General features: G+C 45.6%; 2 protein-coding genes across 6 annotated transcripts; one reads left to right on the forward strand and one right to left on the reverse strand.

The window, feature by feature from the left end:
* The first annotated feature begins 3,436 nt into the window (after positions 1-3,436).
* On the forward strand, positions 3,437-7,844 carry LOC115127698 (zinc finger protein 777-like). The gene is made up of 4 exons (XM_065003632.1): positions 3,437-3,881; positions 4,340-4,470; positions 4,705-4,816; positions 4,999-7,844. Exons 1-4 carry the CDS (start codon positions 3,452-3,454, stop codon positions 7,620-7,622), a joined length of 3,297 nt encoding a protein of 1,098 aa, XP_064859704.1. The 5' UTR covers positions 3,437-3,451; the 3' UTR covers positions 7,623-7,844.
* Positions 7,845-8,839: 995 nt separating this feature from the next.
* Positions 8,840-17,409, reverse strand: LOC115127697 (zinc finger and SCAN domain-containing protein 2-like). Of its 5 annotated transcripts, none has more exons than XR_010459652.1 (5): positions 16,729-17,338; positions 15,553-15,689; positions 14,746-14,842; positions 12,584-14,312; positions 8,840-12,463 (listed from the first exon to the last, which is right to left on the reverse strand). XR_010459652.1 is itself a non-coding variant. In XM_029657314.2 (5 exons), the coding sequence occupies exons 2-5, from the start codon at positions 16,943-16,945 to the stop codon at positions 13,105-13,107; spliced, it is 1,659 nt and encodes a 552-aa protein (XP_029513174.1). In that variant the 5' UTR covers positions 16,946-16,980; positions 17,345-17,409; the 3' UTR covers positions 8,840-13,104. The 5 variants fall into 5 exon arrangements, 4 of the variants coding, with proteins under 4 accessions (XP_029513174.1, XP_029513175.1, XP_029513173.1 ...); XM_029657314.2 differs by adding an exon at positions 17,345-17,409 and having other exon boundaries at positions 8,840-14,312; positions 16,729-16,980; XM_029657315.2 differs by having other exon boundaries at positions 8,840-13,123; positions 13,243-14,312.
* Positions 17,410-27,451: the final 10,042 nt, after the last annotated feature.

The following is a 27,451-nucleotide window of genomic DNA, read 5'->3' on the forward strand; positions in this document are numbered from 1 at the left end:
TGCTTGCTTTCTCCCCCAATCACTCACCATATTACAACCATCCATTGTCTTACTGTGCATAATACTTTATGTTAACTGGATGGAAAATCTGACCTGAATTGTGTTTCATGGAGTTCTATGGTTGGTCTTTTTGTACAATAAGCATAATACTCCCCATGTATTCAGTTAATATATAATTAATTAATTACATTTGGTAAATAGGTTTTTAGCCATTTCTATAGCTTACCTCTATATGTTTTACCTTAGATGAAGTGAAGTAATAATTCTCTTTCCCACACTTATGTAGAATTTGGCGCAAACAAAGGGTTTAACTTGTACCAGAACGCCAAGGTCACCTGTATAAATGACTATCGCCCCGTAGCACTCACATCAGTAGCCATGAAATGCTTTGAAAGGCTGGTCATGGCTCACATCAACATTATCATCCCAGGCACCCTGGACCTACTCCAATTTGCATACCGCCCCAACAGATCCACAGATGACGCAATCTCTATTGCACTTCACACTACCCTCTCCCACCTGGACAAGAGGAACACCTATGTTAGAATGCTGTTCATTGACTACAGCTCAGTGTTCAACACCATAGTGCCCTCCAAGATCATCACTAAACTAAGGACCCTGGGACTGAACACCTCCCTCTGCAACTGAATCCTGGATCACCTGACGGGACACCGCCAGGTGCCCAGGTAGGCAACAACATCTACCACACTGACCCTCAACACGGGGACCCCTCAGGGGGGGCCCCGTCAGGCACCTTCCTCTGACACGGCCTGGTATAGAGGTCCTGAATGGCAAAAAGCTTGGCCCCAGTGATGTACTGGGCCGTATGCACTACCCTCTGTAATGCCTTGCGGTTGGAGGCCGAGCAGTTGCCATATCAGGTGGTGATGCAACCAGTCAGGATGGTCTCGATGCTGCAGCTGTAGAACTTTTTGAGGATCTGAGGACCCATGCCAAATCTTTTCAGTTGCCTGAGGGGGAATAGGTGTTGTCGTGCCCCGTCGATGAGAATGGGGGTGTGCTCGGTCCTCCTTTTTCTGTAGTCCACAATCATCTCCTTTGTCTTGATCATGTGGAGGAAGAGCTTGTTGTCCTGGCACCACACTGCCAGGTCTCGGACCTCCTCCCTATAGGCTGTCTCATTGTTGTCAGTGATCAGGCCTACCTCTGTTGTGTCGTCGGCAAACTTAGTGATGGTGTTGGAGTCGTGTCTTAACCCAAAATAGGTTTACTCCAATATCGGCATTGTTTTAAAAATGGAATGTAGGCAAACAAATGAGAACCCACACGTAAGCCACAAGTAAAACGTACACGGTTTCACAGAAATGCTCAGATGAAGGTAAATGTTTGAAATTGGCAGAATTATGGCTGATTTAAGATGAAAACTTAAACCATGTTACTTTATTTGTGACATAGGCACTTATTATAGTCATTTATTCATTAACGTTACACAGCCTTGCAGTCTACCTTTTTTGGTATTTTGTACCAGTTTACATCTTTTGAGAAAGGCATGGTATTCAGGCTACAGAAGATGGCAAAACATGTATTAATAATGATAATTGATTGGGCTTACATAGCACTTTTCTAAACACCCAAAGCTCTTCACAGCTTAAGGGGGAACACACCATCCTAACCTTATTGTATTGTCCCATCCACCTCCCTCTTTGGAGGACAAAATTAACTATTTTACATGAGTATTTGTTTATTTGATTTTTTTACAGATATTTTGTCTAATATACATTATTCATACACTTAACATACATGTTACTGATAGGAATACAGTTTGATAAACACAGTACACCTACAATGGTACTCATCATGACGTGCTCTGGCAATAAGTGCCGTTGGATCTTTAGTGACCACATAGTTAGGCCACCCGTTTAAAGTCCCACTTTCTTCAATTTTATTGAGAAACGTGCCATCACTGTGCCTTCCTCGGGGGGTTGGTAAATACCCATTAAATTGCTGGGAGATTACACATGGAGTGTGCAACATTCTTTATTTTGACAGTTAGTACCGTATTAAAAGGACGTTTTTTGTAAAAGTGTATGGTATAAATTACAATGATCTGTCTTTGAACTTACTGCCATTTCAGCAGCATTTTTCTCTTTGGCTTTTGTTTGTCCGTCTTTCCCCTGGTGCCATTCAGACGTCTTTGTGCCCACATCTTGAAACGGAAACCTTTTGAATGGGAGACTTTTACACACCCAACTGAGGTTTTTTTTTCCCTGCCAAAGGCTGTGCATCTGTTTGGTCGGGTTTGAGTAGTTTGGCCTTCTGACTTTGTGTTTGTGGTAACTATATTATTGTTTCGAATATAATAGACAGGATTGATCAGAAAATGGCTTCAGTTTTCACTAGTTGTCACAGCCACAAATTCCAAATTATTATGATTTTTTTTGTGGTCGACTGGTGTTCTATAAATACATTTTTTAAATTGTATTCACAGGAATGTCCCTGTATTGATGTGTAATATTGCTATTATTGTTGCAATAACAAATAAAAACAAGTAAGATGGCGGAAGTGGATACTGAGTTCGAATCAAGCAGCGCGTCGATCAAAGTTGGTGAAGATGAATGTTCTGAATGGATAACAGTAGTGTCGAACTGGAACAGAAAGGAAATGGTCTAAAATTGGAGTGGAGGACACGTGTGTGGATGATATTGAATCGCTTCTTGTTGGGATGCGTTTGTTAAGTAAGGATGTATATGTGGGAGACCCGTTTGAGGTGTAACAAATTGTGAAGTAGGCCTATGAGTGACCAAGAATGGTCTTATAATGATTAACTGTATTTATGAAGAACAGAGGAAGATTGCAGTGGGTCAAATTAATCCGGAAAACATTTTGTGCTTTAAACTTCGGGTGACGACAGATGTTCAGGTTGAATACCTGAAGAGAATTCCTGGTGTGGTTGGTGCCCAGCGTCTGACCCGCTGGGTGAATGGAGAAAACAAAGAAAGTCTGTCGGTACTGTTGTTTTTTGATAAAGAACACCTACCTATGCATGTGAAGCTTGGTTATGTAAGATGTGCTGTAAGAGCTTTCATCCCCAAACCACTGCAGTCTAAGAATTATAAAGGATTTGGCCATGTTTCAACGGTGTGTAGAAGGATGTTGTTGCAGTTGTGGTGGGGATCATGATCCGAGTGCCCTGCATACAGGGTGAAGAAAATTGAGGTTGCAAAAGTTATCAATCTCCTATGAGGAGGTAATTAAAATAATTGAGAACAGTTGATGGTCCTGGAGATATGATAGTGGAAGCACCACAGCCTCTAGTAAGTGTGCTGCCAGTCAAAAGATGCTGTGTGTGGAAAAAAGGTGGATTTTGTGGCGTTCATTGCCACAGTTATAAACTGTGCTGCTCAAATCTCAAAGAAGTCTAAGAAACTTGACATTATTGTGGCTGCTGCAGAAACGTTTGTTGGACGATTTTACCTCTATTATATTTTTTATGTTTGGTAGTTTGTTACACTTTTGGGGAATTATGTTTCCATCCCGCACAGTAGGTGGCGGGATACAGATTAAATTGTACATTCGCCAATATACCATAGAAGAAGATTATTTATATGCGTGTGTGTGTGGGTTGAAGATGGCCGCCGCTAACATGGCGAAAGAAGGTTTTGAAACCCAGTTCGCCTCTGTTATGGAGAAGGTGCTGAAGACGGCAGTCATGGAGACAACGCAACTTTTCGAAACAACTATTGAGGAGCTGCGATTCGAAATATGCAGAATAAAAGAAGAGAACGAGGACCTCAAATCGAGGCTTCGATCCCCTGAAAATGTGAAGAAATCGACGGGTGAAAGTGAAAGACAAACCGCAGAGCCTGGACCGAGTCAAAGAACATCACGTATCGGCAAACGTGACATTGGTGTCCAATGTGGTGAGTAGAAACGGGTTATTTGTTCCCTCCAAACAGTTTGTTTTGAGTTTAAAATGAGTAGATATTGTACAAATTCAGGTAGGTCCCTCCCGTTTCGTTTGCTCCCTTTCAAGAAACGTTTTGCAACAGAATCGGTGGAATGAATACACCTTTGGACAAGCTAGCCTAGCTACGTTCAAGTGATCACACATCCTGATAGCTAGCTATTCAGTTGAGCATATGAAGGCTCAAAGTTGAGAATATTTAACAAAACTGCTTCATGTACCTATGTTTAATTTGTATAGACTACAATATTAAACAGAACATGTTTGAGAGGTGTAGCCTATATTATGCATTCATAAATTACTGATAACCTTAATAATGGTAGTCACTTTGCAACACAGGATGTTGTCATGTCATCTTCACCTCTACATTTCCTCATCTCCTAACCACTGTCTCTCCTAATCTGGTATTTCCAGTTCTGACAGTGCAAGCTTTGCCTCTGTCTGTGGAACAGCACCTGCGCGAGGAGGGCCTGCACCGTGGGGCCTACGACAAGGAGGACAACCCACAGATGGCCTTTGTACTGATCAAACAGGAGGTGGACTGGGTAAGACGAGGCTTCAAGCCTGAGTCCCAGATCTGTGGGTGCTGTCTTGCCAAATAATCTACCTCTATACTCAACCTGTTGTTGTCGACCCCAGTGAAAAGAAAAACCTTAACACTGCTCTCCCTAGAATCACTTGTGTATTTAAGCGTACATATTGACCTCACAGCCTTCATCAGAGTTTTTGTTGACCCTATTGTGGTTGTCTCTCTCTCCCCCCCCCCCCCCCCCCCCCAGGAGGCAGACTATTCTGATGACTACTCCCCCGGGTACATACTGCTAAAGCAGGAGGGGGGAGAGCCCCCGACTCTGGTCCGCAGACAACCTCTCAGAGAGTTACCAGGCAGAGGTAGGAACTAGGGAGACCTGCATCTTATTACAATGTATTAAACAGGATTGGGATGAGAACCAGGCTCTAATAATATCTATAATAATCTCTCCACTGTTGTTCTGTCTTTTTTTCTTTCTGTTTCTCCCTTACAACTTTCCCCTCTACCTTTCTCCATCCTGTCAATCTCCCTCCCTCTGTAGCCCTGGTCAACCGTTACATCCAGGAAAGGCCTCCTACCACCCAGCCTACCTCAGCAGAGGCCCCCCTCCAGGGAGAACCAGACACCCAGGAGACCCCCCAGGCTCTCAGCCCATCCGAGCCCAGGACCAGAGAGTTTACCAGTGGCAGTGCAGGCCAGGCCCCTGGAGCAGAACAGCAGTCACTGGTAATACCAGCAGCAAAGTCTCCATCAACATTATACCAGACAGCATCTCCTCAATCAGCAGCCACTATCCAGTCTACAACAACTGTCCTGTCTACTGTAATGGCCCAGTCCATGGTAACTACTCTGTCAAAAGAAACTGTCCAAACGACCACGGCGGTCCAGTCGACTGTAGCGGTGAAGTCGACAGCAGCATCGTCAGAGCGCCCGCCATCTGTCATCTCCGGGTTACCCAGAACCCCTCTTCAGAATACACAGCCCAGCCCCGTACCCCCTCGTCCATCCCCATCTCCTCGACCATCACCAGCACAGTCCCACACAAACGTTCTACCTGTAGCTTGTCCAATAGCAGTGCCCTCAACACAACCAGCTAGGCCTACAGCTGTACCTGATGGACCACCGGCCGCACCACCAACACAACCGCTACCGCCTACAGTTTTGGAGAAGTCGGATGTTGCCACGGCAACTCCGCCAACACCGGTCCAGTCCGCTCAGTTGCTAACTTTGTCTGAAGAACTTGCCGGCCCCTCTGAGAAGCAGGTGTCCTTGGTCACTGAGCATGTGCAACCGTCCCCCACTCTGCCATCACCGAAGTCCCCTGTTGTCCCAGAGAGGACGTCTGATGAAGCCCCTCTACAGCTGTCAGCCCCTGCTGTAACCACACCCTCTGGCCCCTGTCAGATGTTTATGACACAGTTTTCAGCTCAGTTGTCAGTAGCACCCTTAGTACGCTCCCTACCGAGGGTGGAGGAAAAAGAGGAGGAGGAAGATGAGGGGGAGAGGCTTTCCCCCCTCTCTGCCACGTCTATGGAAGCTGTGATGACCAGGTCTGTTGCTACGGAAACGACCCCCGTCGGTGAGAAAAAGGAGGAGATTGTTGTCCAGTTAGGCAGCAAGCGAAAGTCAAGTCGACGTGAAGCGCTCCTCTCTGGTCTCCGCCTCCGCTTAAGGCCCCGCCCCCAGGACAGCACGCCATCTCCAGTGGTTGCTAAGAAACCCAGAGGAGAGAGAACCGCCCCTCTAGACCACGACTACTCAAAGGTGATGGAGGACGGAGAAGAAAAGTCCAGGGAATCACACGTTGACCAGGATGTAGTAGAGGACACAGCTAACGGTGAGATGGCTGACGACAAGTCTAGTGGACAAGGAAGTAGTAACCACATCATCAGTGAGGAAGAGGGAGGAGCTAACACTGATGTGACCTCTCTGACCAGACAATCACCTATTGGTGGAGGTGTTGGTGTGTCCAAATCCAAGAAGAGAGGCATGACCTGGGTGCAGGCTCAGAGAGGTTTGGCGTTAGCCCAGGCTAAGAGGAGTAGGTCGAAGGTCACTAAGACCTCACAGCAAGGTCAGAGGTCAGAGCTTAGAGGTCTGGTCACACAGACATCGTTTCTGCCTTCCACCCCACAGCGCCGCCAGTCGTACAGCCCCAGCCCTCATGCTGCGTCTACCTCAAGCCTCAGCCCACGCCGCACCAGCCCGCGTTGCACCAGTCCTCACGGTACCCCCAGCCCACACCAGGCTACGGAGGAGAATGTGAACCCTTCTCCTACCACCCCTCCTCACCCACAGCCTCACCAGTTCAAGGTCATTTCTGCCACCCCTCGTCGCGGCAGACCTCGCTCGGCGGCCGCGGCGTTATTGAATTTGAAACATTCTCCCTCCACCCCTCAACCTATCCCCTTCATTGTCACCGTCAGCCCTCACTCCGGATTCAAAAAGTCCCCCCCATGCACGCTGACATTCCAGCAGGCGCAGCGGTATCGCAAGTCACAACCGATGTGGTCGCCGCCAGGACCGTTCCAGCTACAACAGTCTCCCAAGTCTCCACGGAAACGTTTTACCAAGAACCAGTGTGCAGACTGCGGTCGTGTCCTGAGCAGCGCCGCTGCTTTAGAGAGCCACGCCTCCCTCCACACAGGGAAGCGCCCGTTCGCCTGCTCTGCCTGCGGCAAGGACTTCCCCAACCTCAAGGGCCTCAACCGCCACGCCCGCGTCCACGGTGATCAGCGGGGCCACCAGTGTCCGAAGTGCGACAAGACCTTTGTCTACCGCTTCGGCCTGACTAAGCACGAGCAGATGGTCCACAGCGGCGTGCGCCCGTTCATCTGCCCGATCTGTGACAAACGCTTCGTCATCCGGCGCGACATGGAGACGCATCTCCGCGTTCACACTGGAGAGAAACCGTTTGCCTGCTCCCTCTGCGTGAAGCGGTTCAAGAGGCGTGTGGAGCTGAATGTTCACCTGAGGTGGCACAACGGGGAGAAGAGACACTGGTGCTCGTACTGCGGGAAGGGCTTTCTGGATTATAATAATCTGAAGAGGCACAAATTTGTCCACACTGGGGAGAAACCTTACACCTGCTCTGAGTGTGGCAAGCACTTCAAACAGACTGGCCATCTGAAGAAACACCTGAAGACAATACACAAAGACAGATAGAGAGGACGAGCCTTTAATGGCACCCTATTCTCTATATAGTGCACTACTTTGGACTAGAAATATAGCACTATATAGGGAAAAGGGTGTCAGATGGTGATGAGGGAATAGTTCTGTTTGCTGTGAATTTGCTTTTGTTTGGAAGAATCATGCTGCGAAAAAATGTAGCAAAATGTTGAATTTGAATTGAGTTGATTAATTTAATTAAAACTAATTCTGGTTGTCCTTTGTTTTTCATTCTATTTATTAGGAAAGTTAGAAGCCTAAAACCAAGTTTAAATGTAGGTGTACTGTGTTCATGTCACACATCATGCTTTAAAAAAAATGTTCTGCGGGTTTGAAGTTGTTGCTTTAAAATGTGTTTATTACATTGTATTTGTACTTAAAAATCTGGTCTGGCATCGGAAGTTTCACTTGAACAACCGTCGAAGTCGTAATGTTTCTTGTGGAGGGGGTTGTTACATTTCACCACTGACCTTATACATTTCCTCCAAAACATGACAACAAATCCATTTGACAATTACAAACGTATTAATGCGGATAATGTCGCTAGTTTTATCATATAGCCAATGTTAAGCAAACGAGCTAATTTTATTATTAGTAAAGTTAGCTAGCAATCAAGCTAGCTAAAATCTTATTGGTTGAAGAATTGGTCAGACTTGAATATGGTGGGGCATTCATGTGCTTGTGGGAAGTTGTAAGTCTGCCATGATCGTGTTTAAGTGCTTTTGAAATGTTTGGTAGGTTGGCGTGATCATTATGACAGACGATTCCTCGACCGTCTAAGCTAAGGCAGGGTTTCCCCAAACTTTTCCCGCTTGCATCGCCTCATTAGGTAACTGTTGAGATGGCGAATTCGGGTAAGACGCTTGAGGGTGGTCACGTGTGTTTGAGAGGTCCGGAGTTCAAAACCGGTATGGGCCGAATCAGGAGGATGTGGTACTTGCTTAGCAAGCAGCGTGACGTCCTTTACACTATGGCTAAAAACAAAACGTGGGGACAGAGTTTGGGAACTCCTGATATAAAAGGCATACATTCTTATTCAAAACATGGTTTCCAACAGTTTATATTTGCAATGTCCTTATTAATAAACAATTGATCATAAAAAAAAATGTTCTCAATGTCAAATAAAAATCGAGACCAAGGGATCCAAAATATTTTCAACTCGTACCACATGTTAGGTTCTAATTCTTTGAGTTAATGACTCCACGGACACTAGGAAAGCTTATCCAAGTTTAATTCTTCCCAAAGGGTCGATAGAGCTGCATTCAGACAAACAACATTTCACAGAAGTACTGACAACCCTTTCTCCTAGAGTCTCTTCAACTCAAGGCTGTCATGGTGATTGATAGACAGTGTCTCTTCTCCCAGAGGATCCCTGATGGCTAACAATAACATATCCTGACATAATGTAAACATTATACATTACCTTCTCTCCCTCAGTGACATTGTTAGGTTCTAAGATCTCCACCCGTCTCCCCTACACATTCCAAAGCCATCTGGCTCCTACAGACCATTAACTTCTGAAGTAAAAACCAGTCCCTCACCGTTAGATACTATTCTTCTGAGTATAACAATGTTCAAAGTTTAACCCAGAATCTAACACGTCTATTTCTATTGGCACTGTTCATGACACTAACTGTTCACGCCGCTCTTGGTGGAGAGAATGTTGCTGGGTTTAAAGCTTATTTCCTGCAATTCTACACATTTTGTCATGCGATGCAAAGGAAATGTTGCTGTTTTAAAGCTCCTTTTCTTGCAATTCTATACATTTGGCCATGTCTAATATGTATTCATGTGTTATTTGACTGACAAACTTGTCAAGATCTATGGGCTAAATAACCTATACTGAACAAAAATGTAAATACATGTAGAGTTGATCTCATGTTTCTTGAGCTGAAATAAAAGATCCCAGAAATGTTCCATTCACACAAAAAGCTTACTTCTCTCAAATGTTGTATACAAATTTGTTTACATCCCTGTTAGTGAGCATTTCTATTATGCCAAGATAATCCATCCACCTGACAGGTGTTGCATATCAAGAAGCTGATTAAACAGCATGATCATTACACAGGTGAACCTTGAGCTGGGGACAATAAAAGGCCTCTAAAATTAGCATTTTTGTCACACAATGCCACAGAGGTCTCAGATTTTAAGGGAGCGTATAATTGGCATGCTGACTGCAGGAATGTCCACCAGAGCTGTTGCAAGATAATTGAATGTTCATTTCTCTACCATAAGCCGCCTCCAACATACTTGTCAATAGTTTGGCAGTACATCCAACTAGCTTCACAACCGCAAGTGTAACCATGCCAGCCCAAGACCTCGACATCCAGCTTCTTCACCTGCAGGATTGTCTGAGACCAGCCACCCAGACAGCTGTTGAAACTGAGGAGTATTTATGTATGTAATAAAGCTCTTGTGGGGAGAAACTCATTCTGTTTGGCTGGGCCTGGCTCCCAGTGGGTCGGTCTATGCACTCCCAGGCCAACCCATGGTTGCTCCCCTGCCCAGTCATGTGAAATCCATAGATTAGGGCCAAATGAATTTATTTCAATTGACTGATTTCCTTATATGAACTGTAACTCAGTAAAATTGTTGCATGTTGTTTATATTTTTGAAAGATATAAATTTAAAAAACGTTAGTTGACATGGGCTCGTTGATCTGGACATTTCTGACAAGTTATAAATAGCTCTCTAGGGTGTACAAAGAGGAACTGATGATGTACTACCCAATTTTGAAATTACACCTTGTGCATTCCACTATTACAACTTTCAGAGCTGGACTGAGTGTATACAGGGCCTTCGGAAAGGATTCATACCCCTTGACTTTTTCAAATTTGTTATGTTACAGCCTTGATTAAATAAATTAAAATCTACACAGAATACCCCATAATGACAAACCGAAAACAGGTTTTTAGGAATGTGTGCAAAAAAAATGTATTCAGACCCTTTGCTATGAGACTCGAAATTGAGCTCAGGTGCATCCTGTTTCCATTAATCATCCTTGAGATGTTTCTACAACTTGATTGGATTCCACCCGTTGTAAATTCAATTGATTTGACATGATTTGGGAAAGGCACACACCTGTCTACATAAGGTCCCACAGTTGACAGTGCATGTCAGAGCAAAAACCAAGCCATGGAGGTCAAAGGAATTGTCTGTAGAGCGCCGAGACAGGATTGTGTCGAGACTCAGATCTTGGGAAGGGTACCAAAACATTTCTGCAGCATAGAAGGTCCACAAGTACACAGTGGTCCCCATCATTCTTCCTAGTGCTGGCCGCCCGGCCAAACTGAGCAATCGGGTGAGAAGGGCCTTGGTCAGGGAGATGACCAAGAACCTGATGGTCACTCTGACAGAGCTCCGGAGTTCCTCTGTAGAGATGGGAGAACATTCCAGAAGGGCAGCCATCTCTGCAGCACTCCACCAGTTGGCCTTTATGGTAGTGGCCATACAGAAGCTATTCCTCAGTAAAAGGCACGACAGTCCGCTTGGAGTTTGCCAAAAGGCACCTAAAGACTCTCAGACCATGAGAAACAATATTATCTGATCTAATGAAACCAAGATTGAACTCTGGCCTGAATGCCAGATCACTGTAGCTGTACACAGCCAATCTGTAAATAACACACCCATCTACCTCATCCCCATATTATTTATCCTCTTGCTCTTTTGCACCCCAGTATCTCTACTTGCACATCATCATCTGCACATCTATCACTCCAGTGTTAATGTTAAATTGTAATAATTTCGCCTCTATGGCCTATTTATTGCCTTACCTCCCTACTCTTCTAAATGTGCACACGCTGTATACAGATTTTTCTATTGTGTTATTGACTGTACGTCTGTTTATGTGTAACTTTGTGATGTTGTTTTTGTTGCACTGCTTTGCTTTAACTTGACCAGGTCGCAGTTGTAAATGAGAACTTCTTCTCAACTGGCCTGCCTGGTTAAATAAAGGTGAAATAAAGAAATAAAAAAGCCAAGCTTCCAATCTAACCTGCCACCATCCATACGGTGAAGCATTGTGGTGGAAGCATCATGCTGTGGGGATGTTGTTCAGGATCGAGGGAAAGATGAACGGAGCAAAGTGCATAGCAATCCTTAATGTAAACCTGTTCCCGGGCGCTCAGGACCTCAGACTGGTGGCGAAGTTTCACCTTCCAACAGGACAATGACCCGAAGCACACAGCCAAGACAAGACTTGAACCTGATCAAACATGTCTGGAGAGACCTGAAAATAGCTGTGCAGCAACACTCCCCATCATTATGGGGTATTGTGTGTAGATTGATGAGGGGGAAAAACAATCCATTTTGCAAGGCTGTAAGTAACAAAATGTGGTCTGAATACTTTCCGAAGGCACTGTATGTATGTATATACACACACTACCGGTCAAAGGTTTTAGAACACCTACACATCAAGGGGTTTTATTTCTACTCTTTTTCTACATTGTGGAATAATAGTGAAGACATTATAATTAGGAAATAACACATGGAATCATGTAATAACCCCAAAAAAGTGTTAAACAAATCAAAATATATTTTATATTTGAGATTCTTCAAATAGCCACCCTTTGCCTTGATTACAGCTTTGCACACTCTTGGCATTCTCTGAACCAGCTTCACCTGGAATGCTTTTCCAACAGTCTTGAAGGAGTACCCACATATGTTGAGCACTTGTTGGCTGCTTTTCCTTCACTCTGCGGTCCATCTCATCCAAAACCATCTCTATTGGGTTGAGCTCGGGTGTTTGTGGAGGCCAGGTCATCTGATGCAGCACTCCATTACTCTCCTTCTTGGTCAAATAACTCTTACACAGCCTGGAGGTGTGTTAGGTCATTGTCCTGTTGAAAAACAAATGATAGTCCCACTAAGCACAAATCAGATGGGATGGCATATCACTGCAGAATGTGGTGCTAGCCATGCTGGTTAAGTGTGCCTTGAATTCAAAATAAATCACATACAGTGTCACCAGCAAAGCACCACCACACCACCTCCTCCATGCTTCACGGTGGGACACACACATGTGGTTGGATCCAAAAACCTCAAATTTGGACTCATCAGACTAAAGGACAGATTTCTACCGGTCTAATGTCCAATCCATCGAATGTCATTGACCAGGTAACTCTGGGTCTTCCTTTTCTGTGGCGGACCTCATGAGATTCAGTTTCATCATAGCGATTGATGGTTTTGCCACTGCACTTGAAGAAACTTGAAAAATGTATATTGAAAAAATAAATCATTATATTTTGATATGTTTAACACTTTTTTGGTTACAACATGATTCCATATGTGTTATTTCAAAGTTTTGATGTCTTCACTATTATTCTACAATGTGGAAAATTGTAAGAATATAGAAGAATCCTTGAATGAGTAGGTGTGTCCAAACTTTTGAATGGACTGTAAGTATATATATATATATATTTAAAAGAAATTGGAGGAACCCATGCCTCACAGTGTTGAAATCACTGTTCTAGGCCACCGTTCAGGCCAGGAAATCCGGCCTGTGTTTGTGCTGGTGTAACTTTAGATGGGCCAGTCGTTTGAAGCAGAGTCCACACACAGCACAGCAGTACGGTCTCTCCCCAGTGTGTGTGCGCTGGTGTACCTTCAAAATGTCCACCCGCGTGAAGCTCTTGTCACACATAGTGCAGCGGTGGGGTTTCTCCTGCGTGTGAATGCGCTGATGCAGCTTGAGGTTCCAGAGACGACTGAACTTGTTCCCACAGATGGAGCAGCAGTAGGGCTTGTCTGTGGTCTGGCTGCACTTGTGCCTCTTCAGGTCGGAGAAGGAGGTGAAACCCTTGGAGCAGTGGCTGCAGAGGTGGAGTCCCTCTGCCTGGTGGACCCGCTGGTGGACCTTGAGGTTGCAGGCCTGGGTGAAGGTCTTACCGCACTGGGTGCAGGAGTATGGAGGCCCAGACCCTGAACTCATCCCTCTCCCCGTTTTGTGTGTCTGCTTGTGGGCCTTGAGGGAACCAGCGTCTGGGAAGCTCATGGTACATTGATTGCAGGCATGACGCCTCCCCCCTACTCCTGTTACCTGCTCTTGTGAACGATCTCTGAGGTTTAAAGAGTGTCCAAAGTCGTCAGCGGCATCATACAGGCTCTCTGTGTTGTTGTTGTGGGCTGAGCTTCCAGAGTGGATGGCTCTGTGGCTGGCTCTGTTACCCAACTCTGGGACACCGTGTTCAGGGTACAAGACACTGGAGTCCTGCAGGTACCCCTCCTCGTTTATCAACAGGCAGTTCAGGTCTCCCACCTCTGGGTGGGGGGATGGCGTTGGCGACTCCACCTGCTCCCTCCGGATCCGATGGGGGCCAGGCATGTGGGAGCGATGGCGATGGTCGCCCCCCTTAAACCCCCCCAGGTTCACCTGGTAGTGACCCACAGCTCCGTAGCTCAGCGCCCCCAGACGAGACGGAGAACCAGGAAGCCTATCCAGCCCTTCCATGTCTAGAAGATGGTCGCCACTACCGCCACTGCAGTAACCAGACTTATCAAAGTCACCCCCTTGTTCCTCCATGCTGTAGTGGGGGCGGTAGAGAGGGTCGGTGGGGTCCACTGAGTGTCCCTCGGGGCCTGGTAGTTCAGGCCTCTGGTCTAGACTGGATCTCCACTCATCTTGGCACTGCTGCAGCTCCTGCTGAATAAAACTCTTACTGGGCCCAGAGACGTCTGAACCATCAGCCTCTGAAGAACACAGGGTACATGTGGCATTAGAAGCATTCACATTTAAGACAGGGGTGTTAAACTCATTCCATAGAGGGCCTAGTGTCTGCTGTTCTTTTTAAATTTCCCTTTCAATTAAGACCTAGACAACCAGGTGAGGGGAGTTCCTTAATAATTAGTGGCCTTAATTCATCAATCAAGTACAAGGAAGGAGCGAAACCCAGACACTCTGTGGAAAGAGTTTGACACGTGATTTAAGGCATTGGCAATAGTAGAAACAGTAGTAGAGTAACTGTAATGTTAAATGTGTACTTACAGTTTCATGTTGACATGTGTAATAATGAATACATTTGAAATGACACAGCATACTTACTATAAGTTACTCTCCTTATCATTCTCATCATCATTAAGGTTGGCTATTGTCTGTTATGTTTGTTGTAAACTCCTGACTCACCATCCAGGCAGAACTCCCATCTCTCCTGTAGCTCAGTGTTGTGGAGAGCCTCCTCTTTCAGCAGACTGTCCAGCTTCTGACCTCCGACCTCTGTGGACTGGAAGAACAAATGATTCTGACTAAATGATGGATAAACTGACAGTGATTGAATAGAGCTGCCATGATGGTTCTCTACTCAGAATTCTCCTCTGGGACCCCCAGACATCTCCCAACTGCAGCACAGAACTGGAACAGTTCAAATATGAGGAGAGGTTTTAAAAAGGCCAATTCTTCCTCACAGACTATCTGTTCTAATATATCCTTTAAAATAACATTTCTAACGGAACTTTCTGTAACACTCCACCCGTCACAAGTGTTTAGTCCCCTAGATACAAGAGGTTCTCCTAGAGCTGGTGGCCTCAGCCTCCATGTGTTTAGTCAGTCCCCTACCTACCTCAGAGATTCTCCTAGGGCTGGTGGCCTCAGCCTCCATGTGTTTAGTCAGTCCCCTAGATACAAGAGGTTCTCCTAGGGCTGGTGGCCTCAGCCTCCATGTGTTTAGTCAGTCCCCTACCTACCTCAGAGATTCTCCTAGGGCTGGTGGCCTCAGACTCCATGTGTTTAGTCAGTCCCCTACCTACCTCAGAGGTTCTCCTAGAGCTGGTGGCCTCAGCCTCCATGTGTTTAGTCAGTCCCCTACCTACCTCAGAGATTCTCCTAGGGCTGGTGGCCTCAGCCTCCATGTGTTTAGTCAGTCCCCTAGATACAAGAGGTTCTCCTAGGGCTGGTGGCCTCAGCCTCCATGTGTTTAGTCAGTCCCCTACCTACCTCAGAGGTTCTCCTAGGGCTGGTGGCCTCAGCCTCCTCCAGATCATTGAAGGTTGTTTCCCTGGCCACACCCCCACAGCTGCGCCACTCCTCCCCTTGTACCTTTTCCTGCTTCAGGCCACGCCCCTTCTCCACACCTGGCCACAGGTAAACAAAGAGAACATTTCATTTGGAGTAAAAGGTAAGTAACATTGTGGATAATGGAGTCTCCTCACATCAGATGAAGGAAAGGAAACATCTTATTAAGATGCCACCACCACCAATGACTGACTCCTTTCTTAAACCAATACTGTCTGATCAGTGATCACCAAAGTATAAAAGGTACACATTACAGCAGCCCCACTTCAGTGATTCCTCCATATATATATATATATATATATATATATATATATAATATATATATATATATATAATATATATATATATATATATATATATATATATATAATATAACCAGTCAAAAGTTTGGACAAACATACTCATTCCAGTTGAGGTCGGTTTTCAATTAACAGGTGTGCCTTATTAAAAGTTCATTTGTGGAATTTATTTTCTTCTTAATGCATTTGAGCCAATCAGTTGTGTTGTGAAAAGGTAGGGGAGGTATGTAAAAGACAGCCCTATTTGGTGAAAGACCAAGTCCATATTATGGCAAGAACAGCTCAAATAAGCAGAGAAATTATAGTCAATTATTACTTTAAGACATGAAGGTCAGTCAATCCAGGAAATGTCAAGGACTTGTCATGTTTCTTCAAGTGCAGTCGCAAAGCGCCGAGTTGCCTCTACTGCATGGGATACGTTCATTAGAGTTAACAGCCTCAGAAATTGCAGCCCAAATAAATGCTTCACAGAGTTCATGTAACAGACACATCTCAAAATCAACAGTTTAGAGGAGACCGTGTGAATCAGGCCTTCATGGTCGAGTTGCTGCAAAGAAACCACTAGTAAAGGACACCAATAAGAAGAGACTTGCTTGGGCCAAGAAACACGAGCAATGGACATTAGACTGGTGGAAATCTGTCCTTTGGTCTGATGAGTTCAAATGTGAGATTTTTTGGTTCCAACCGCCATCTGTCATTGTGAGACGCAGAGTAGGTGAACAGATGATCTCTGCATGTGTGGTGTAGGTGTGTCCAAACTTTTGACTGGTACTGTGTCGTTAGATGTCTCTCTTCTCACCTGTCTGTGAAGTTCCTAAGCTTATCTCATGACCTTCCTTGCCAGCTCTCCCACAGTCCCCACACTTCCCCCTCTGGTCTCCCTCTCTGTTCTCCGACCACTGCAGCCGCTTCTTCAGTGACTCGACCTGCTCCCGGTTCCGGGACACCTCCTCCAGGAAACTATCCTCCACCAGCCTGGTGATCTCATACATGGCTGACTTAAGGACCGTCTCCATGACCCCGGAGAGCTGCGACTGGAAGGTTATGATGGCTGCGGACATCATTGCAAAGTGTCTATGAGCAGCTAGCTACAGTTAAGAGATTGTAACTTTTAGCTACTTTTGTTCAGGTTGGTCAGTGTTACGATTCCGTATATCAAAAGGAAAAATCGCTAAAATTAACTGCAAAGATACAGGTAACTAAACCACTTTTGTCTGTGTTAGCATGCTAGCAAACGTTACTGTTGGATGTTGTGGTCTCTACCTAATGCATTTAAAAAATATATAATTTCGAGATATAAGATATCTATCTGTATATCTGAATATGTATTTACAGTATAGGAGGCTATTCGAATAAATACAAATACCAGAGGTATTGAGAGAAAGCAAGGCTATGGTAGTTGGCTCGGCACTTACTTTGCTAGCCAGTCAAAACAATAAGCATCCACCCCCCAAAAATGTACTTCCGGAAACAAACCAACGGGTCGGGTAGTGGGACATTCTACGTTGGAACGTTACCTTATTCGAGTTAAAAAGACGACCTTCCTTTATTGTGTCAATTGACAGGAAATGTACAAAGCAATTTATCTCAGCCATCACTCAATGCGTCACACAAAGCACTGTGCGCTGAGGCCATAAAAGAAGTCATATCACCAACATAGGCCAATTCTGATCAACCCTGTAATTGCTCCGGGGAAATATTAATATATTGTAGATTCATATGAAAGTGTGGGTTGAAGAGAACCGCTGCCAACAAAAAAAGTAATATCAACAACTAAATGCATGAATTTGGTGCACTTTAAGATGAACATTGAGAGATTAAATATTTTTCAGGTAACTAACTTGCATCTTCCCACCTGCAAAGCAGACATTGCAAGTATTCAAGTACAATTACTAACGTGGGTCTCTCTACTCTGGAACAGTCTCCTCTGGAACATATACAGTACCAGTCAAAAGTTTAGACACACCTACTCATTCAAGGGTTTTTCTTTATTTCTACTATTTCCTACATTGTAGAATGATAGTGAAGACGTCATAACTATGAAATAACACATGTGGAATCATTTTGTAACCCAAAAAGTGTTTAAAAAAATGTAAATGTATTTTATATTTGAGATTATTCAATGTAGCCACCCTTTGCCTTGATGACAGCTTTGCACACTGTTGGCATTCTCACAACCAACTACACGAGGTAGTCACCTGGAATGCATTTTAATTAACAGGTGTGCCTTCTTAAAAGTTCATATGTGGAATTCCTTTCCTTAATGCGTTTGAGGCAATCAGTTGTGTAGTGACAAACTTTTGAGAAGCCTTTTTGACCTAGACTTGGCACTCCGGTACCGCTTGCCATGCGGTAGTAGAGAGAACAGTCTATGACTGGGGTGGCTGGGGTCTTTGACAATTTTTACGGCCTTCCTCTGAAAAAAGTAGTAGTGTCATTCGCATAGCAAGTTAAAGTTAGTTAATTTGTCATATACATCTCATATACATGGAATACTCAGTGCAATGAAATGCTTACTTGCAGGTTAACCTCTCAACAACGCAACAACAATAGAACAAGTATGTAGCTAATTGAATAAAAAGAGTAATAGAAATTAATGCTTAATGAAATATATATGTATATATATATATATATTTTTTTTTTACAAATAATTGCATATGGAATGTATGGAAATAACAGACATGAGCCAAACATGTTTGCTTGTAGAATGGGAAAGGTAATAATTTAGTCAGTTCTACCACCTCAACATTGCTAATTTTGAACAGGGTGAATTATAATGTTTCAGTAAAGTTCGGCTTCTGTCCACACTGTGTCACTGTCAGAAGATATGTGCTTCAGTCAGAAAAACTTTCTCTCTTCTCGGTCTCAGCTAGTTAGCCAGCCAGTAGCTACTGAACTAGCCAGCCAAGCGAGTTAACAGAAACGAAACCCATCAAATACACTAGCTGGAAATAAACACTTTTCCTAATATCAACATCCTTAGCTTGCCCATCCACTTAATATATTGTTAAATAACTCTGACTGACACCCACTAGCTTAAGGATGCTGAGTGCTAACCATAGCTTATTAGCCCTAAAATCAGATATATGCTTGATCTCAAATATGATCTGGAGATCTGTGGAGGCCAGTTCCCTAAAGATTAAATGGTTAAATGCGGCACGTGTATAACTACAGCCAGTTAGCATGTCGAAAATGTCAGAGTTCCTTGTTCTGACTAGCAAGTGGCATAATGCCCCGTTCACATCGTGACATATTTCATTACGCAGTAAGCCATCTTCTCCCTACTGAACTAACTAATTTCGTGTTTGTAATGCAAGATGGGGAGAGCCTGTTTATCGTCAGAGATTGCATTTATTTTGATACACTGCAAAAATCACATTTTCATTCGAACAGGATAAATAAATAATAATTGTTTCAGGTGATAATAAAACATGTTTTGATGACTTACTTTTCCCCAACATGTTTCTCCAACATTACTACAAGTAAAGCAGTTCGCTAGCTAGCTGAAAGCTAGGTTAGGTTGAAGATACTATTGCAGCTAGCGACCTCCACTTAAAAAAACGTTATTACCATCACAATAAAATTGAACAGGAGGCAACAGTCATTTAATATAATTATCTTACCAGCCAATGTGTATTATTTAACATTACTATTATAATTGTCTTAACAGCCAATGTGTATTATTTAACATTACTATTATAATTGTCTTACCAGCCAATGTGTATTATTTAACATTACTATTCTAATTGGCTTAACAGCCAATGTGTATTTTTTATTGTTGTACTTTTACCCCCGATTCTCTTCAATTTCGTGGTATCCAATTGGTAGTTACAGTCTTGGTTCATCGCTGCAATTCCCCTACTGACTCGGGATAGGTGAAGGTAGAGAGCCATCCCTCCTCCGAATCGCAACACTGCTAAGCCGCACTGCTTCTTGATACACTTCTCGCTTAACCCGGAAGCCAGATGCACCAATGTGTCGGAGGAAACACCGTCCAGTCAGCTTGCAGGCGCCCGGCCTGCCACAAGGAGTAAGTATAGTGCGATGGGACAAGGTAATCCCAGCAGGCCAAACTCTCCACTAACCCGGACGATGCTGGGCCAATTGTGCGCCTCATGGGTCTCCCGGTCACGGCCCGGCTGTGACACAGCCTGTGATCAAACCCGGGTGTGTAGAGACGCCGTAGACCAATGTGCCACTCGGGAGGCCCCAATGTGTATTATTTAACATTACTATTAAAATAGTACTCACTCAAATGGGTAATTGTTAACAGGTTGCTAGCTGTCTCATAAAGCCATCACCGACAACCAGGTATTTTCATCTTCTCTGTTTTGGTAACATCCTGTTGTTTGACTGACGTTTCGCAACGGAACCTTGAACCACAAGGGGGTGTTGTGTTTTCACTCCGTTGTGAAAAAGGCGTAACTGCTGCGGCTCTTTGATTTCTGGCTGTTCTGCCCTCTCCACCTCAATCACTAATGCCTCAACCTGCTCACTTTTTTTGCCCCTCTTTCAGAAGAAGTTCTGAATATCCATATTTTCTCTGTGCCATGCTGCAGATTCTGCCTGAGTGATGACATTGACATCTAACTGGTGCTTTAGGAGTGGGGTCATGGGATGTGAGCTGCACTGTGAAATCACAGCAGGCACTGTGTCACTCCAGGGACTTTCTTGCAGTGCTTGCACCATTTCTGCCTTCCACCCCACTGCGCCCCTGGTCGTACAGCCCCAGCCTTCGCGTTGCTTCCACTTCAAGCCGCAGCCCATGCCACTCCTGCCGATGCCGCACCAGCCCTCGCCAGGCTATGGGGGTAAACATGAACCCTTCTCCTGCCACCCCTCCTCACCCACAGCCTCACCTGTTCAAGGTCACTTCCACCACCCCTTGTCCAGGGAGACCATCGCCCTGTAGCACTCACATCCGTCATCATGAAGTGCTTGGAGACTAGTCAAGGACCATATCAGCTCCACCCTACCAGACACCCTAGACCCACTCCTATTTGTTTACCGCCCCAATAGGTCCACAGACGACGCAATCACACTGCACACTGCCCGAACCCATCTGGACAAGAGGAATACCTATGTAAGAATGCTGTTCATCGACTACAGCTCAGCATTTAACACCATAGTACCCTCCAAACTCGTCATCAAGCTCAAGACCCTGGGTCTCGACCCCGCCCTGTGCAACTGGGTCCCGGAATTCCCGACAGGCCGCCCCCAGGTGGTGAGGGTAGGTAACAACATCCACACCCCGCTGATCCTGAACACTGGGGCCCACAAGGGTGCGTTCTCAGCCCTCTCCTGTACTCCCTGTTCACCCATGATTGTAGTTTGCAGACGACACTACAGTGGTAGGCTTCAGGGAGGAGGTGAGGGCCCTCGGAGTGTGGTGTCAGGAAAATAACATCACACTCAATGTCAACAAAACAAAGGAGATGATCGTGAACTTCAGGAAACAGCAGAGGGAGCATCCCCCTATCCACATCGACGGGACAGTAGTGGAGAAGGTGGAAAGTTTTAAGTTCCTCGGCATACACATCCCGGACAAACTGAAATGGTCCACCAAGACAGACAGCGTGGTGAAGAAGGCGCAGCAGCGCCTCTTCAACCTCAGCAGGCTTTTGAAATTCGGCTTGTCACCAAAAACACTCACAAACTTTTACAGAAACTGCATCACCGCCTGGTACGGCCCACAACCGTAAGGCTCTCCAGAGGGTAGTGAGGTCTGCACAACGCATCACCGGGGGCAAACTACCTGCCCTCCAGGACACCTACACCACCCGATGTCACAGTAAGGCCAAAAAGATCATCAAGGACAACAACCACCCGAGCCACTGCCTGTTCACCCCCGCTATCATCCAGAGGGCAAGGTCAGTACAGGTGCATCAAAGCTGGGACCTAGAGACTGAAAAACAGCTTCTATATCAAGGCCATCAGAATGTTTACCAGCCATCACTAACATCGAGTGGCTGCTGCCAACATACTGACTCATCTCTAGCCACTTTAATAATGAAAAATTGATGTAATAAATGTATCACTAGCCACTTTAAACAATGCCACTTTATATAATGTTTGCATACCCTACATTACTCATCTCATATGTTTAAACTGTACTCTATACCATATACTGCATCTTGCCTATTCCGTTCGGCCATCGCTCATTCATATATTTTTTATGTACATATTCTACTTCATTCCTTTACCCTTGTGTGTGTATAAGGTAGTTGTTGTGAAATTGTTAGGTTAGATTACTTGTTAGATATTACTGCATGGTCGGAACTAGAAGCACAAGCATGTCGCAACACTCACATTAACATCTGCTAACCACATGTATGTGACAAATATTATTTGATTTGATTTGAGACCTCGTTCGGTGGCCGTGGCGGCTTTGCATTTTAAATGGTCTCCCTCCAGCCCTCGACCTACCCCCTTCATTATCACCGCCAGCCCTCGCTCCGGCTTCGTGTCCTCCCAGTGCCCGCTGACATTCCAGCAGGCATGGCAGTACCGCCAATCACAACTGATGTAGTTGCCGTTCCAGCTCCAAGTCTCCCCAGTTTCAGCAGAAACATCTCGCTAAGAACCAGTGCGCAGACGGCGGTCGTGTCCTGAGCAGCACTGTCACTTTAGAGAGCCTCTCCTCTCTCCTGCTCTGCCTGCGGCAAGGACTTCCCCAATTTCAAGGCCTGAAACGGCATCCACGGCAACCAGCAGGGCCACTACTTTCAACAGGGCCACCGTCTACCGCTTTTGGCGTATTTTCCCAACTTATTTTCCCCACTGTATTTATCCCTGTGTTTCCTCTCTGTGATAGTTCGTCTTGTATGTTTTTCCAAGTCATCCAGCATTTTTCTCGTTCTCCTGATTTTTGCTACTATTTCTCCTTTTTCTAGTCCTCCCGGTTTTGACCCTTGCATGTTTTTGGACTCTTGTACCCACCTGTCTGACCTTTCTGCCTGCCTTGACCACGAGCCTGTCTGCCACCCTGTACCTCCTGGACTCTGTACCCACCTGCCTGACCTTTCTGCCTGCCTTGACCACGAGCCTGTCTGCCACCCTGTACCTCCTGGACTCTGTACCCACCTGCCTGACCTTTCTGCCTGCCTTGACCACGAGCCTGTCTGCCACCCTGTACCTCCTGGACTCTGTACCCACCTGTCTGACCTTTCTGCCTGCCTTGACCACGAGCCTGTCTGCCACCCTGTACCTCCTGGACTCTGTACCCACCTGCCTGACCTTTCTGCCTGCCTTGACCACGAGCCTGTCTGCCACCCTGTACCTCCTGGACTCTGTACCCACCTGTCTGACCTTTCTGCCTGCCTTGACCACGAGCCTGTCTGCCACCCTGTACCTCCTGGACTCTGTACCCACCTGCCTGACCTTTCTGCCTGCCTTGACCACGAGCCTGTCTGCCACCCTGTACCTCCTGGACTCTGTACCCACCTGCCTGACCTTTTTGCCTGTCTTGACCACGAGCCTGTCTGCCACCCTGTACCTCCTAGATTCTGTACCCACCTGCCTGACCTTTCTGCCTGCCTTGACCACTTGCCTGTCTGCCACCCTGTACCTCCTGGACTCTGTACCCACCTGCTTGACCTTTCTGCCTGCCTTGACCACGAGCCTGTCTGCCACCCTGTACCTCCTGGACTCTGTACCCACCTGTCTGACCTTTCTGCCTGCCTTGACCACGAGCCTGTCTGCCACCCTGTACCTCCTGGACTCTGTACCCACCTGCCTGACCTTTCTGCCTGCCTTGACCACGAGCCTGTCTGCCACCCTGTACCTCCTGGACTCTGTACCCACCTGTCTGACCTTTCTGCCTGCCTTGACCACGAGCCTGTCTGCCACCCTGTACCTCCTGGACTCTGTACCCACCTGTCTGACCTTTCTGCCTGCCTTGACCACGAGCCTGTCTGCCACCCTGTACCTCCTGGACTCTGTACCCACCTGCCTGACCTTTCTGCCTGCCTTGACCACGAGCCTGTCTGCCACCCTGTACCTCCTGGACTCTGTACCCACCTGCCTGACCTTTCTGCCTGCCTTGACCACGAGCCTGTCTGCCACCCTGTACCTCCTGGACTCTGTACCCACCTGCCTGACCTTTCTGCCTGCCTTGACCACGAGCCTGTCTGCCACCCTGTACCTCCTGGACTCTGTACCCACCTGCCTGACCTTTCTGCCTGCCTTGACCACGAGCCTGTCTGCCACCCTGTACCTCCTGGACTCTGTACCCACCTGCCTGACCTTTCTGCCTGCCTTGACCACGAGCCTGTCTGCCACCCTGTACCTCCTGGACTCTGTACCCACCTGCCTGACCTTTCTGCCTGCCTTGACCACGAGCCTGTCTGCCACCCTGTACCTCCTGGACTCTGATCTGGTTTTGAACTTTGCCTGTCCACGACCATTCTCTTGCCTACTACTTTTGGATTAATAAACATTGGAAGACTCCAACCATCTGCCTCCTGTGTCTGCATCGGGGTTTCGCCTTGAGTCATGATAGTTTTTATGTATTGATTGATTACAAGTATCAAAGCGTCAGGTAGCCTATAGGTAGGTAGCATAGCAGTTAAGTGTGTTGACCCAGTAACCAAAAGGTTGCTGGTTTGAATCCCGGAGCTAGGTGAAAAGTCTGTCGATGTGACCTTGGGCAAGACACTTAACCCTTATTGCTCCTATACAGTGCCTTGCAAAAGTATTCATGCCCCTTGGCAATTTTCCTATTATTTTGCATTACAACATGTCATTTTAAATGTATTTTTATTGGGATTTCATGTAATGGACATACACAAAATAGACCAAACTGGTGAAGTGAAATGAAAAAAATGATTTGGTAAAAAAAAATGGACAAAAAATAGAAGGGAAAAGTGGTGCGTGCTGCATATGTATTCACCCCCGATGCTATGACACTCCTAAATAAGATCTGGTGCAACCAATTACCTTCAGAAGTCACATAATTAGTTAAAGTCCATCTGCGTGCAATCTAAGTGTCACATGATCTCAGTATATATACACCTGTTCTGAATGGCCCCAGAGTCTGCAACACCGTTAATCAAGGGGAACCATCAAGCAAGCGGCACCATGAAGACCAAGGAGCTCTCCAAACAGGTTAGGGACAAAGTTGTGGAGAAGTACAGATCAGGGTTGGGTTAATAAAAAATATCAGAAACTTTGAAAAACCCACGGAGCACCATGAAATCCATTGTTAAACATTTGAAAGATTATGGCATCGCAACAAACCTGCCAAGAGAGAGTTGCCCACCAAAACTCACAGATCAGGCTAGTAGAAAATTAATCAGAGAGCAACAAAGAGACCAAAAATAACCCTGAATGAGATGCAAAGCTCCACAGCGGAGATTGGAGTATCTGTCCATTGGACCACTTTAAACCATACACTCCAGAGAGCTGGGCTTTATGGAAGAGTGGCCATAAAAAAGTAATTGCTTAAAGAAAAAAAATAAGCAAACACGTTTGGTGTTTGCCAAAAGGCATGTGGAAGCTTTTTGGCCATCAAGGAAAATGCTATGTCTAGCGCAAATCCAACACCTCTCATCACCCCGAGAACACCATCCCCACAGTGAAGCATTGTGGTGGCAGCATCATGATTTGGGGATCTCTTTCAATGGCAGGGACTGGGAAACTGGTCAGAATTGAAGGAATGATGGATGGCGCTAAATACAGGGGATTTTTTGAAGGGAAACCTGTTTCAGTCTTCAAGAGATTTTAGACTGGGATGGAGGTTCACCTTCCAACAGGACAATGACCCTAAGCATACTGCTAAAGCAACACTCAAGTGGTTTAAGGGGAAACATTTAAATGTCTTGGACTAGCCTGGTCAAAGACCAGACCTCAATCCATTTGAGAATCTGTGGTATGACAAAGATTGCTGTACACCAGCGGAACCCATCCATTGACTAGATGTGCCAAGCTTATGGAGACATACCCCAAGAGACTTGCAGCTGTAATTGCTGCAAAAGGTGGCTCTACAAAGTATTGACTTTGGGGGGTGAATACTTATGCATGCTCAAGTTTTCAGTTTTTTTTGTGTATTTTTTCTTGTTTGTTTCACAAGAAAACATATTTTGCATCTTCAAAGTGGTAAGCATGTTGTGTAAATCAAATGATACAAGCCCCTCCAAAATATATTTTAATTCCAGATTGTAAGGCAACAATATAGGAAAAATGCCAATAGGGGTGAATACTTTGGCAAGCCACTGTAAGTCCCTTTGGATAAGAGCATCTGCTAAATTACTAAAATGTAAAGCTTTTGTTGTGTAAACATTCGGGGTGATTTTGTTGTTTGGAATAATTATGAGAATGACGTAGCAAAGTGCACAAAAGAAAAAAAGAACAATTTTGAATTCATAAATTTTATTTGTCACATGCTTCGTAAAATACAGGTGTGGACTAACAGTGAAATGCTTACTTACGGGCCCTTCCTAACAATGCAGAGAGAAAGAAAATACAGAAATAATAGAAAAGTAAAACATAATAATAAAAGTAATTCACAACTGTGTTGGGACCGTGATATTTTTTTATTTACCTTTATTTAACTAGGCAAGTCAGTTAATCACATATTCTTATTTACAATGACAGCCTACCGGGGAACAGTTGGTTAACTGCCTTGTTCAGGGGGAGAACTACAGATTTTTACCTTGTCAGCTCAGGGATTCGATCCTGCAACCTTTCAGTTACTGGCCCAATGCTCTAACCACTAGGCTACCTGCCACCAAAATAGTTTGGTGATGTGGACACCGAGGAACTTGCAGCTCTCAACCCACTACAGCCCCGTCAATGTGAATGGGTGCGTGCTAGGCCCTCGATTTCCTGTAATCCACAATCAGCTCTTTTGTCTTGTTGTTGTCCTGGCACCAAACTGCCAGGTCTCTGATCTTCTCCCTAAAGGCTGTCTCATCGGACCATATCACCTCCACCCTACCTGACACCCTAGACCCACTCCAATTTGCTTACCGCCCAAATAGGTCCACAGACGATGCAATCTCAACCACACTGCACACTGCCCTAACCCACCTGGACAAGAGGAATACCTATGTGAGAATGCTGTTCATCGACTACAGCTCGGCATTCAACACCATAGTACCCTCCAAGCTCGTCATCAAGCTCGAGACCCTGGGTCTCGACCCCGCCCTGTGCAACTGGGTACTGGACTTCCTGACGGGCCGCCCCCAGGTGGTGAGGGTAAGGCAACAACATCTCCTCCCCGCTGATCCTCAACACGGGGGCCCCACAAGGGTGCGTTCTGAGCCCTCTCCTGTACTCCCTGTTCACCCACGACTGCGTGGCCACGCACGCCTCCAACTCAATCATCAAGTTTGCGGACGACACAACAGTGGTAGGCTTGATTACCAACAACGACGAGACGGCCTACAGGGAGGAGGTGAGGGCCCTCGGAGTGTGGTGTCAGGAAAATAACCTCACACTCAACGTCAACAAAACTAAGGAGATGATTGTGGACTTCAGGAAACAGCAGAGGGAACACCCCCTATCCACATCGATGGAACAGT

Source organism: Oncorhynchus nerka, linkage group LG18, assembly GCF_034236695.1.
Source record: "Oncorhynchus nerka isolate Pitt River linkage group LG18, Oner_Uvic_2.0, whole genome shotgun sequence".
Lineage (NCBI taxonomy): Eukaryota > Metazoa > Chordata > Actinopteri > Salmoniformes > Salmonidae > Oncorhynchus > Oncorhynchus nerka.